Below are 12,040 nucleotides of genomic sequence, written 5' to 3'. Positions count from 1 at the left end.
AGTTTGATGGATTATTTTGCCCATTTTAAAGTAACCCTCATTACTAGTGGGGATTATTAAGTTAATGAGCTCTGGATGCTGCCATTCTGCGCTGTACTTCTAGGCCAAGTTTCGTGCTTTTAGGTGAGGCTATCTCATGTTTGAGACCCCAGAGCACTAGACCACAAAAGCAAAAGACAGACAGTGGATCCTGGAGGCACAGGACGGGGTGACAGACTGAAATGAGTGTAACTTTTGCTGGCTAGGTTCCCAGGGCAGTCACTTGCTGGGTGGGAAGAAGGTAAGAAAGTCCTTGACCATTGAGGAACATGGGCCATCCCACCATCTCCCCACGTGCAGGCCAGGCTCGCCTGCGTCGTGTGTCTGCGAGCTTGAGATGAGAGACCAGGGTGGTCCTGGAGCAGAATGCCCTGCGGTGGCAATTTCATGGATGATTTCATAAAGCTACATGAAAAGCATGGTGCATCCCTGATGGTTGCTTGTTGGTTTTCACCCTGAGGGGTGGCTCTTTGCCATCCGGAATAGGAGTGAAGTGGGTTTACCTTGTCCCATCCTCAATCCCTACTGAAGTCAAGCAACTTAAAAGACCATTAAAACCTTGAGGGGTGCGTCCCTTCACCTCTGCCTTGCAGAATTTGGTGTCTCTGTGTTACAACGCGCCAGATCCCAGACCTCGGTGTCGACCTCGCGGCATTTGAGTGCTCCTGGGATGTGCAGGGAACACTGGGAATGCTCGGTACCTGAGGAATGAGGCTGTGCTTTGCAGATTTCCACCTTTCCTGACGGAAAAGGAGGGGCTGACCGCTCAGCCCTGCTGCAGAGCAAGTGGTGACGGGGAGGGACACCCCTCTCCTAATGCGGCGGACGTGTTTCTCTTTGCAGGTGGTGGTGCTCCTGGAATTCCTGAGCTGGGGTTGGCTGGAAGATGACCGAATATAAGCTGGTGGTGGTGGGAGCTGGTGGTGTCGGGAAGAGTGCTTTGACAATACAGCTCATTCAGAACCATTTTGTTGATGAGTATGACCCCACGATAGAGGTAAGTGGCTCTGGGCATATGGGGTCTGTCCATCTGCCCATTTTCCTCTTGCTCTTCTCTACCTTGTCTGCAGCCCAGAGTGTGCTCGGCTTGGTCTCAAGTCTGAACTTGAGCAGGGGTGTTCCTCTGCTTCGCAGAGCTATTCTGAGTCACTACGTGCGTGTTCGGAGGTCACAGCGACCGACTCGTGCCTCCTGCAGAAGGACAGCGGTGTCTGCTGACGAGAGACGGCGAGGGAGGCAGCAGAAGTGGGCAGAGCCGGGCAGGGGCCGAGAGGCAGCGCAAAAGTCCTCCTTTCTGATGAGACAACAGCGTAGGGAGGGGTTAAAGGTTTGGGATTGAAGAGCCATTTTGTGCCTGCGCTTCCATTTCTCCTCCTGTGAAAGCAGAGTAAATATATTGCCTTCTTGTGCAGGTTGTTTTGAGATTTACTGATGAAATGGATTTTATCAGAGCTTGGTGGGATTACGGACGTCCTGCAGTTTGAGCAAGACGTGCCGAGCAGCTGAACGGTTGTTCCCAGGGTGTTTTCCTCTGCCCCATTGTGAGGATTTAAAGATTGCCGTGTAGGTCTCGTAGTTGGGATGGATGATAGCACTGGCTCGTCTAGCTCAGCACCCTGCCTGGAGAAGCAGGCAGGGACCCTGTGCTCCTCTAGGCTGTGCAGGGGGGTGTGTGTCTCGTCTTCAATATGCGTTACACTATTTTTTACTTCTTAAGAATATATTCCGTTCTCTGACTGCTTTCACTGTTGCTAGCGAGATGCTAATTACCCCCTGCATGACTTACACCTTCTTTCAGGGGAGATGTAGGCAGCAGCTGCTGCTCTGCACGAGGAGCAAGTCCACCCTGGGAAGGCAAATTACAGCTTTGTCATGCCTCTTGGACAATAACCTCCCTGTCTGCATTCCTAAGGGATTCTCTACCAGATGTGTATAAATGCAGCTGTGGTTGCTGCAGTTATTATTATTATCATCATCATGGCTAAAAGGCCCCAGCTGGGATCAGAAATCTATTCTGGTAGGTGTTGTATGTGTAGTCCCCACCCCGAAGGGCTCACAACTTAAATAAACAAGTAACACAAGGCTTGGTAGAAAGGCAGAAATAATCTTACATTTCTACAGACAGGAAGGAGAGAAAGCACTTAAAAGCACGTGCTATTACATCATTTGGCCAAGGTCGCCTAGAAAGTCCGCAGCAGAGACTGGAATTTAATTTAAGGGCTCCCGAGTCTTGGTGCTGCACCTTGCTGATGGATGCAGTTGCCTTCTTCCCCAACTCCTCTCCTCTCGTGTGCCTGTCACCAGCAGCATCGTCACCAGCAGCATCATATGCTTTTCTTAGAAACCCATTCCAGATTGTTTTCAGCAAAAGAGCTGCTGATGGAAAGCAACCTCCCTGGGGGAGACATCTGCATGGATGGGTCCTCCCTTGGACCTTAGGGTGAGCAGAGGCAGCTCTGATCCAGTAGTGTTTTGGGTTTTGGCATCCTGGGGTTTTTTTGTCTCCAGCTGCCTGCCCTCCCTGTATGTACCCTGCAGGAAATTTTCTCCATGTAAACAGGCAGCGGGGAATGTAAACCTTGCATGGCATTTCCCAGCACACCCTCCTCACCCTGCTTGCTCCTGCTGTGCCCTGGGAGACGCCTGCTCTCCTCCTCTGTTCCCCCCAGCCCCACTCAGCTCTTCTCCTCCTCTTTTCTTCCTAAAGCAGCCACAAGCTGCTCTTCATCCCTCTCGCCCCTGCTGCTTTTCCACCTGCAGGTCCCACCAGCCCTGATGCCTTTGCAGCTCCCTTGGTCATGTCCCCCCCGCCCCAGCCATCTCAGTCATTCCAGGGTGACTTTTAATTATGCTTCATTTTACGGGGATTGAAGATGCACGGAGTTACCTGCCAGCCGTCTGAATGTGACCACCTAACCACACTCCTATGACTAAGCTGCTTTGGATCGTGCCCAGGAGCTGACTCTGTTCAGCCAGCTAGCAAACAGCGCAGCGATGCTGAAATGAGCAGGATAAAAGGGGGGAAAAAAAAAACCAACCCAGAGTATACGTGCACAGAGCAAAGGCTTTACCCGTTGCTTAAATGAATGGAGCGCAGGCTGTGCTGCTGCAAAGAGGGGTGCAAGCGGGCCTGGGGGCACTGAGAAGATGCTCGCCAGGGCAGGAGGGGTGGAGAAGTGAGTTTGAGGCAGAGACCCCGATGGAGTGCCTGCTCCCCTCCCGACTCACTAGTGGGAATGTCTGGCTTTGTAACTCTACGCCAGCCAGCTCACCACAGCACGTGCTCGTACGCCTGTTCCTGGGCTGCCGAGGAGTCTTAAGACCTTTATTTTGGGAACAGGAGGGCCAAGGCACCAAGGAAATTTATGCTGCTGGCAGTGTCCCGTGGTGCCTAAGTGGGGATGGAGTAAAGAGTTCTGTGTTGAGAAATTCTTCGGTTCGCCTTCCAGCTTTTAGCAGTCACCTCATAACAGGTTTTCCAAGCCTCTGGTCATATCCTGACTGTAGTATTTAACAAATGGACCTCTTGGCCTGGTCCCCCGGCACACCTGGGGTGCTCCCAGCATCTGTCTGGGATCCGGAGTCTGAACCCCAGGCGGAGGTTGTTTCTGCCACCTGGCACTTCACAGCTGGGTCTGGCCGCTTCCCCTTGTGCAAGAAGGTGGGGTAGGATATGGGGGGGCTGCAGAGGGGCTTCGAGGCTGTGGGGTGACAGTGGCTGGGCATGTGGGCTGGGGGCAGCTACCCCTGCGGTGGCAGCCAGGTCACTTGGCAGCATGGCAGGGATGGCTGAGCCACCATCCTGAGCATCCTGGGGTGGGGTTGGATGAAGCTGGACACAAAGCAAGGGTGGTGGGGAGAGCTTTGTCCCCTTCCTTTGGGGAGCGGGCTGCAAAGCATCCTCTGCGAGACTGTTAATGCTTCTGTTCCGTGAGCAAGCTGGCTGGCCTTGTGGGCAGCCTGTTGCTGACCTGAGCTGAGGTGTGGGATGGCTTCTTTGTAGGCGTGCTGGCTGCTGGCGAGACCTCGGGTAACTGGGGACTTGGCAATTAATTGCGAACACACGTGCTGATAGTCGGTTCCCCTGGACACAAGCCAGGGCTCGGGGGTGGGAGGATGCTCTGTTGGGCAGGGCAGGTGCTGGGGTCCCCTTTGCCGGTCCCTTCCAGGTACTGGGACCCCAGAGGTAGAACCAGCGCTCTTCTGCCTTGCACCGAGGAGGCTCCAGATAAGTTACTTAGGAGAAATGGGAACGCATCCCTGCAGGGCAGCCTGCCAGTTGCCTTCAGAGCAGTTGGCTGGAAGCCAGCCCGTCACTCTGCACTTATTCCCAGTGGGTCAGCAGTCCCCTTTTTGGGAAGACACGGCCAAGGCGGTTGTGGCGGAGCAATCTCCTCTGATTTTGTGGCACTCTCCACAAGGTGAGGAAAGACTTTAATTAGCCCCAGTAAATGATGTTGTTGTAGTAACGAACCAAAGGGTGGGAGGGCCACATTGTCCCCATTCCCTTTCCGTGCCGCTGATGGTCCTGTTGGTGACCTTTGCTGCGTCGGCTGTTTGTCTGCGGACCTGCAAAGCTCATCTGATAACATTGTTGTCGTCGTTGGAAGAGCAGCAGACGTTTGAATTAATTTTAAACTGCAGCCATGGCCTCTGGAGTGGCTGCAAAGCACTGTCATGCTCATATTGCTGACTTGCAGCTTTTCTATACCCTTGGTTTTGGCTTACTTCTCTTGCTGAGAGGCGAGGATGCTGTGGGACGGCTGTCGGGGAGCGAGGAGGCTGTTCCTCCATGCGGGGGGCTGCCCTTGCAGCATCCCTGATGATGAGACCAGGCATGGAGGAGAGGCATGGTGGGGAGGAGTGGTGCTTTGAGCAGCCTGCCTTGAAAATGAAACCTTTTGAGGGATGCCCTGGGTGATTTCCAGGCCTTCTCACGTCTGCGATAAGTTGCAATTGCCTCTGCTGCAGGGAAAAACTCCAACTTCAAAGGATCTGCCTGGATAGTGCTTACCTCTCCTGGAGCCCCCTGGGCACAGCCTGGTTGTGGGAAACACCCTCCTCAGAGTGTGATGGTTTGGGTTTGGGGTTTTTTTTTTTCCCCTCATGTTTGAAGAGGAGTTTTACCTTCAAGCCCAGTTTACAGCCTTACTGGTGGCATATCACCTCTGGTGCCTCAGCTGAGCTGTGTTAGAGGTGCTGGATTCACAGGTGATCTTAAACCCCTTCCAGCCCTGCAGATCACAGATGGTGGCTGGAAGCCCTGGCTGGCTGGAGCCACCTTTCCTGGGTGTCTGTCCCCTTCCAGCACCCAGGCAGGGCGGCAGCAGAAGGGATTAGCAGGAACTAAATAAAGCTTAGGAAAATAGTTGTTGAGGGCTGTGTGGGTATGGTAGAGACAAAGCTGCCTCTGGTCTGCCAGGGGCAGGGCTGGGAATGGGGAGAGCAAGCCAGGGGCTATCTTCTCTGTGGCTCTCCCAGAGAAGGGCAAACCTGCTCAGCTGCTCCCTTTTTCTTTTTTTTTTTTTTTCTTTTTTTTTTTTTTTCTTTTTTTTTTTTTTTCTTTTTTTTTTTTTTTCTTTTTTTTTTTTTTTCTTTTTTTTTTTTTTTCTTTTTTTTTTTTTTTCTTTTTTTTTTTTTTTCTTTTTTTTTTTTTTTCTTTTTTTTTTTTTTTCTTTTTTTTTTTTTTTCTCTTTTTTTCTTTTTTCTTTCCCTCCCATTTTTGAAACTGATTGAGTCAGCTATTTAATGGGAGCTAAACCCAGGCAGAGCATGACCCGGCATCTTCCCAGGGATGCACTTGTTGCATCTTTTCGCTTGGCCAGACCCAAGCCCTCCCTTGAAGTGTCTTCCTCCCTTTCTCTCCCTCTCCCGGCCTGCAGGATTCCTACAGAAAGCAAGTCGTCATTGATGGAGAGACATGCTTGTTAGACATCTTGGATACTGCAGGGCAAGAGGAGTACAGTGCCATGAGAGACCAGTACATGAGAACGGGGGAAGGATTCCTCTGCGTCTTCGCCATCAACAACACCAAGTCCTTTGAAGATATTCACCAGTACAGGTCGGTAGCCTGGGAAGGGCCCCTTCCCTCTTGCCCTGGGCAAAGGGGGAGGCCTCGCTGCTGCACCCTCCTGCCCTCCCTTTTAGATCAGGCCCTGCGGTGGAAGCACTGGCCGCCAGCAAAGACAATTAGCTCAAGTGGCCATTCCCCAGGGAAGAGACGGAGCAGACGGCTAATGTCGGTGACTCCGATAAAACCCATCCGAAGGGATTGCTTGTGGCCTTTGGGGACTCGGTAATGTAATGTTTAAGTGTTTATGGTGACTAAAGAGAGAGCTGATCCTCTATGACCCCCTCCCTTCCCTCCTAATTAATGGAATTGCTTTGTTAGCGTAATCGATCTCAGCGACTTCTGCTGGGCTTGGGAGCTGGGAGAGGAGGCTGGGAAGGGCCGGGAGGGCTGCCTCCCCTGCTGGCAACCCCTGTGTCGAGGCTGTGGTCTGCGGGCTGCACACATGTGGGGAGAGGCAGCCTTGGCCCGTTGGAGCTCAGCTTCAACCAGGGCAAAGTCGGAGCAGGAGGAGAGTCAGAGCCCAACCAGATGCCTTGCCCAAGAGTATGTACTGGGGGCAGCGGCAGAGCCGGGGCCCCATCCTGGCGTGGTCCTGCTTTGGCTGCACCCAGGTTACCCATCCCACTTCTCCGCTCTGCTGCCACCACCAGAGAGCTGGAGGGCCAGGGAGATTGTATAAATGCAGTGGGACTCTTTCCTGGTTACCCTGATGCTTGCTTAGGGAGCGATCTCTGCTTTCTGCCTTTTTTTGAGGCTTGGCTATGATGGGGGGCGCTTGCAGAGGATGCCAGAGATGGCTCTGCCTGTCCCCGCTCTGCCCACTGCCCACCAAGGGGCTGTGTGCCCCAGTCCTCGTCATAAACCTGGCTCCCCAATAATCCTGTAGCTCCGAGCACAGGCACAGCCCCTCCTTGCTCCATAGTCAGAGGCGCTGCTCCAAGCTCTTGAGATGTCTTAGTCTTTGGCTAGCAGGCGTGTTCAGCATAATAACTATATGGTTGGACTAATTTGGCTTGTTTTAGCTGAACTGGAGGACAAAGGATGGGATTTTCCTAAAGCACCTGAGGGATTCGGCAGCATTCATCCTTGTGCCGAGGCTGGTGCCTGTGAATCACTCGCAGGATGGCTCGATTTCAGGCCCTGGTTTTAATCATGATGTAAATCACTGTCTTTCATCTCGTTTCGCCTGTGCTCTTTGTGTTTGCACTTTTAAAAGAATATTCCCCAGAGAAACCCTGGCTGTCCCTGGTTAGTAATCATTAGGAGGTATCTCTTTTCAGCTAAGTGTAGCCCGTGCACTAAATTTAGTACTTGCATTTGCTGATCAGGATGTTACATGGAACATTTAAGTGGCTTTATGGCATCTCATCCATATAGTCAGACTTCATTTCTATGTTCCACTACATTAAAAAAAGATGATTGGGGGTTTTGTGTGTGATACATGTCCAGTTACTTTTAGGTGGAAATTCGAATTCAATTAAAGTGCAGAAATCAGCATTTTAAGTAATGCTTTTATTAGTTAAATAAAACCATGTTAAATGCTCTGGATGCATGAGCATGGAAAAAAAAGGCTGTTTTGCATCTGAAGTTAAATGATTTACTAAGCAAAGGAAGTTATTAGCTATCAGGAGGGAATTCAATGGATTGTTTGCGGTCATAATGGCCTTTAAGATTTTTTTTTTTTTTAGAAGCGTTAGATCTCATCCTCGCCCACCTACTTTTAAATCCGAGGTCGGAAAGAAGAAGTGAGCATTACAGCTTTTTTTACTTCCCAGTTGGTTTCTCAACTTTGAGTGACCTGAACTAAACTGAAAGGGAGCAAATACTGCCTGTGCATCTGCAGAAAAGGTCATGGCTGCCAAAAGCTGGCTTATCAGCTCAGCAAGTTCTGGTTGCAGGTGGTTGTTTGGTTTTTGGTTTCTTTTTTTCCCATTCAGGGGGATTACTTGATCTAAAATGTTGGAAATAACACAGGTAACTGCTTGAGTATTCATTTTTCTTTAGCTTAAACTATCTTAAGCTCATGTCTTAACATAGATTGTCGTAGTTTCAAGTTGTGTTTTGTGAACAGTTGCATTTAAGAATCATAGACTCATAGAATTCAAATAGAAATCAAAGAGCAGAAGTATGTTTAGTTTTCATTTCCAAAAGTGCCCTAGCTATTTTGCTGTTTACTTACTTACGTGCCATGGTCACTTACATTCTCTTGAAAGCCCAACAGAAGGAACCTGGCAGGAATGAAGCGTATGTGTTAATTCTTGGCGAAGAAGTTGGTGGGGAGTGTCCTGGAGTTGCCCCCTGCTCTCCCTTCACTTTGGCACCTCTTACTCTTGCAGGGAGCAGATCAAGAGGGTGAAAGACTCAGACGATGTTCCCATGGTGCTGGTGGGAAATAAATGTGACCTACCAGCCCGGACAGTGGAGACCCGGCAAGCGCAGGACCTGGCCCGGAGTTATGGGATCCCCTACATAGAAACATCTGCCAAAACCAGACAGGTAGGAGGAGGGTTTTAAACAAAATCTTCTTTTTTCTTCTCTTCAGTGCTGTCCTGGAGAGGCAGGAACAGGCAGACAGACACTACCTTGCAGACAGATGGGTGCAAGGGCCAGTGTTAGTTGCTTCCTCAAGGCTAAATGCTCCATCAGGACATTCCCTCCCCTGTCGGGGCTTGACCTCCAGTCTGGAGAAGTGTATAATTCATGCTCTGGCAGCAGCGAAGGGAAGATGCACTCCAGGGCGTTCTCCAAGGCTCTGGAATAACCCCCATAGTCAGTGCAGGTCAGCTAAGCTCAGGGGACTTGGCTAACCTCATCCATGGTCTATTTTGGCAGACCTACAGGCAGAATATACCAGTGCTGAAAGGATCATGAGGGGCTCCCAGGGCACAAAGGTGAAAATGGAGCAGCTGATATCTTCAGTGGTCTAGTGGTAGCTTTTCTCTTGGGTTGGTAGACCCCATTCAGGCTGCTGAAAGCTGATGAATCTCAAGGACTTAAGAGCTCCTTGGCCTTATGGTTGCTCAATCTTGCTCTCTGTTCAGGGGCCACAAGATCCCTGTTAAGTCTTCCCAGCTTGGTTTCGTGCCTTTAACTCTGCAATCTGCACTGCTGGAAGACAGTGCTAGGGACACCTAGCTGGGGAGCAGAGCCCTCTCTTCTCTCCATTGTCCCCTCTCGAAGCGGGCAGCTGCTTCAAGCAATGCTTTTCGTCCAGGGCGTTGAAGATGCCTTCTACACCTTGGTGCGGGAGATCCGTCAGCACAAGCTGCGCAAGCTGAATCCCCCGGATGAGAGTGGCCCCGGCTGCATGAACTGTAAATGTGTGATATCGTGACTATGGTGAGTTTTGGAAGCAGGAGATGGGGTGCAGGGGGGTTATATTGGAAGCAGGAGGTGGGGTACAGCGGGGGTATATTGGAAGCCGGGTGGGAGGTGACTGCAGATGCGCTCGTCTGCAAACAAATGCAGCAGAAACAATTTCAGCAATGGGTATTTTTTAATGAAACACCTTTTTGACTGAAATACCATTTTTCCGTCAAAACATAGGTAAGTCAAAATTCCCAGTTTCCTGAGGAAGTGTGTAGGAGGAACGGGTTGTTTATTTTTCCCCCTTCATTTTGTGGAACAGAATTCTACAGAGCTGAATAAAAAAAAAAAATACATGTTTTGTTGTGCTTCCCCCGGGGAAGCTCCTTCCCATGCTGCCCCTCTGAAAGAGGCGTTAAACTGGTGGTGACGGAGTGCGCCTTGCTGCGCCTTCACCAGACTGGCCCTAGAAGAGCTCAGGTGAAGAGGTGGGTGGGCGCATTGCCTCCTAATGCATTCGTGAAAATTGCCTTGTCCTAAAGCTTCAGAGCAGGCCTTTCTCACTGTGAAAGTCCTGTGTTCCTCGGAAGAGTTTTCCCCATTAGATATATCCCCTAGGATATTTGGAACTGATGCAGTGTGGAGAATTAGCCATAAGGGGGCTGTTTTGCTTTTATAAATTGCGCGTGTTGGAGCCAGAAACAGTGTTTTTCGGATTGTCCGTGTCCACTTGCCTGTTTTTCTTTCTTTTTTTCTTGGTTTTTTTTTTTTTAATGATTTTATTTAAATCATCGCAATCCTGCTGGATAGTAGCGAGGGCGAGCTCCCATCATTGTCCCTGTGTGAGCTGGGTGGCCTTAAGCCAAACGGCTGGGAACATCTGGCTGTGTAACCAGCTCCTGTGGCAGAAGTGGAGAGAGGGGCAACTGGGGATAAGATGCACATCTAAGGGCATCTGGGACCAGGGTGTGGGGGGAAAACCCTGCATGAACGTTGCTCTTAATGCCTTTTGGGGAGTTTCCCAAGCACCCGGACTGGCCCTTCACCTCTTCATACAACTGCTGGAGTCCAAAAGAGAAGCGTGTCATGTCCAGAGATGGTGCTGAGAGGGTCTTGCTGAAGGTGGAGGTGGGCAGCTGTTTTTCTTCCATCGCTTTTTGAACCAAAGGCCGTGAGCACAGCAGAGCTCTTCCCTGGGAAAATAATAATAATAATAATAATAAAAAGCCTGGCAGCATTTGCTTCTTACAAGCAAAAAAACCACCCAAGAACCCCACCCCTCCACTCCCAGCTGAGGTGCGTGAGGTCTCCTGGGGGCTGAGCTGAATGCTGTGCCCAGCACATTTAACCGCTGCTAAGGGAGGTTTTCCAGATGTTCAGGTCCTCCAGATGTTCAGAAGCGTTTCCTCCGGATGGGGATGTGAGCTCGGGGCTCGTTTCCTGCTCTGGCTCACAGCTCGGGCTCGGCGGACGCTGCTGCTCCCCTACGCCGACTGCCAGGAGCACGGTCCCTGTCACAGCCCGGTGGTCAGCACCGGCATAGGCAGTGCCTTCAAAAAGAGAGGCGAGAAGGGGTGAGAAGGAGTCTCTTGGAAACACTCCCCTTTGTTAAGAGAGCATGCCCTGTGAGTTGCCCACATCTTTTTCTGCTCGGGCAGAAACTGGAAACCAGACATCCCAGCTTATTCTAGCTGCAGTGGCCAAGAGCAGAGAGGGAGGAACATAAGGGCACGAAAGGGGAAGCAAGGCAAGGACATGCTGGGTTTTTGGGAGGAGAAGGGTGGGTGTGCGGCCAGGGAGCCAGGGAGATTTGGCTGCATTTGCCCTGGAATCACTTTGTGGTTCCCATCGTCCCTGGAGGAGGGAGAAAGATCTGAGCAAACAGTGCCCCTTCCCACAACGAGGTTTGGACAGAGGCAGAAGGTCTGGTGAGACACCCAAGGCTCACCCATCACTCTACGGATCATTTGCTTGTTCCCTTCAGCACATGTGGGATGCTTTGCTGAGCCAGGTCCAGAGCTCCAAGCCCTTTGTTTTCTGTGGGCACTAGCAGGGTCATCCCAAAATGTGAGGGGTGGGTAATAGAAACAGCCCCTGCTGGTTCTGATGACGAATGGGTGCTAACGAGTGTCCTCTTCTGGTTTCAGCCGACTGGATGGTGTCTTGGAGAGGTTCCACTGTGCAGAGCGCAAGGAAAGGGGTGAAGCGAAGGAAGAAGCAAACGGATTCAGGGGAGGAGTATAGGGGGAGGGGGAGAGGAGGAGGAGGAGGAAGAGGACGGGGGGAGCATGAGCCCCTCCAAGGACTATCTCGCACTTCACCCAAGCCTGCGGCAAACAACTTTTTTCTTTTTTTTTTCTTTTTTTTTTTTTTTTTTTTCTTTCCCCATCCCCTCCTCCTTTGGCCTCCTCCCACCCCGGCAACTGTACAAAGCCACAGATTGAATCACAGTAAATTATTATTTGATGGTCTCAACAAACCGTCTTGATGGCTGTCTCCTCCTGCCAGAGGCTGCTGCTGCTGGTGCTCTGGGAGGATCGCTGGTGGGGATGGCGGGGAGGGAAGGGTGCTGAGGTTTGCTCTCCATGGACCAAGGGCATGCTGGAGACTGCGAAGGGGATC

General features: G+C 51.1%; 1 protein-coding gene across 1 annotated transcript; it reads left to right on the top strand.

Annotated features, from left to right (window-relative positions):
• Positions 1-756: 756 nt before the first annotated feature.
• HRAS (HRas proto-oncogene, GTPase) lies at positions 757-12,034 on the top strand. The gene is made up of 5 exons (XM_035891423.1): positions 757-1,036; positions 5,922-6,100; positions 8,449-8,608; positions 9,327-9,451; positions 11,566-12,034. The coding sequence occupies exons 1-4, from the start codon at positions 926-928 to the stop codon at positions 9,444-9,446; spliced, it is 570 nt and encodes a 189-aa protein (XP_035747316.1). The 5' UTR covers positions 757-925; the 3' UTR covers positions 9,447-9,451; positions 11,566-12,034.
• The last annotated feature ends 6 nt before the right edge of the window (positions 12,035-12,040 follow it).

This window comes from Egretta garzetta, unplaced genomic scaffold, assembly GCF_000687185.1.
Source record: "Egretta garzetta isolate BGI_Z169 unplaced genomic scaffold, ASM68718v1 scaffold1113, whole genome shotgun sequence".
NCBI classification, from domain to species: domain Eukaryota; kingdom Metazoa; phylum Chordata; class Aves; order Pelecaniformes; family Ardeidae; genus Egretta; species Egretta garzetta.
Note: the sequence above shows the minus strand (reverse complement) of the source record. Positions and strands in the feature narration are given on the sequence as shown.

What these genes read in the sequence shown, in the direction of transcription:
- HRAS (XM_035891423.1), top strand. Translation starts at nt 926, where the DNA reads ATGACCGAATATAAGCTGGTGGTGGTGGGAGCTGGTGGTGTCGGGAAG. An exon ending in GAAGATATTCACCAGTACAG is followed by an intron (nt 6,101 to 8,448) that starts GTCGGTAGCCTG and finishes TTACTCTTGCAG; the next exon opens with GGAGCAGATCAAGAGGGTGA. An exon ending in CATCTGCCAAAACCAGACAG is followed by an intron (nt 8,609 to 9,326) that starts GTAGGAGGAGGG and finishes CTTTTCGTCCAG; the next exon opens with GGCGTTGAAGATGCCTTCTA.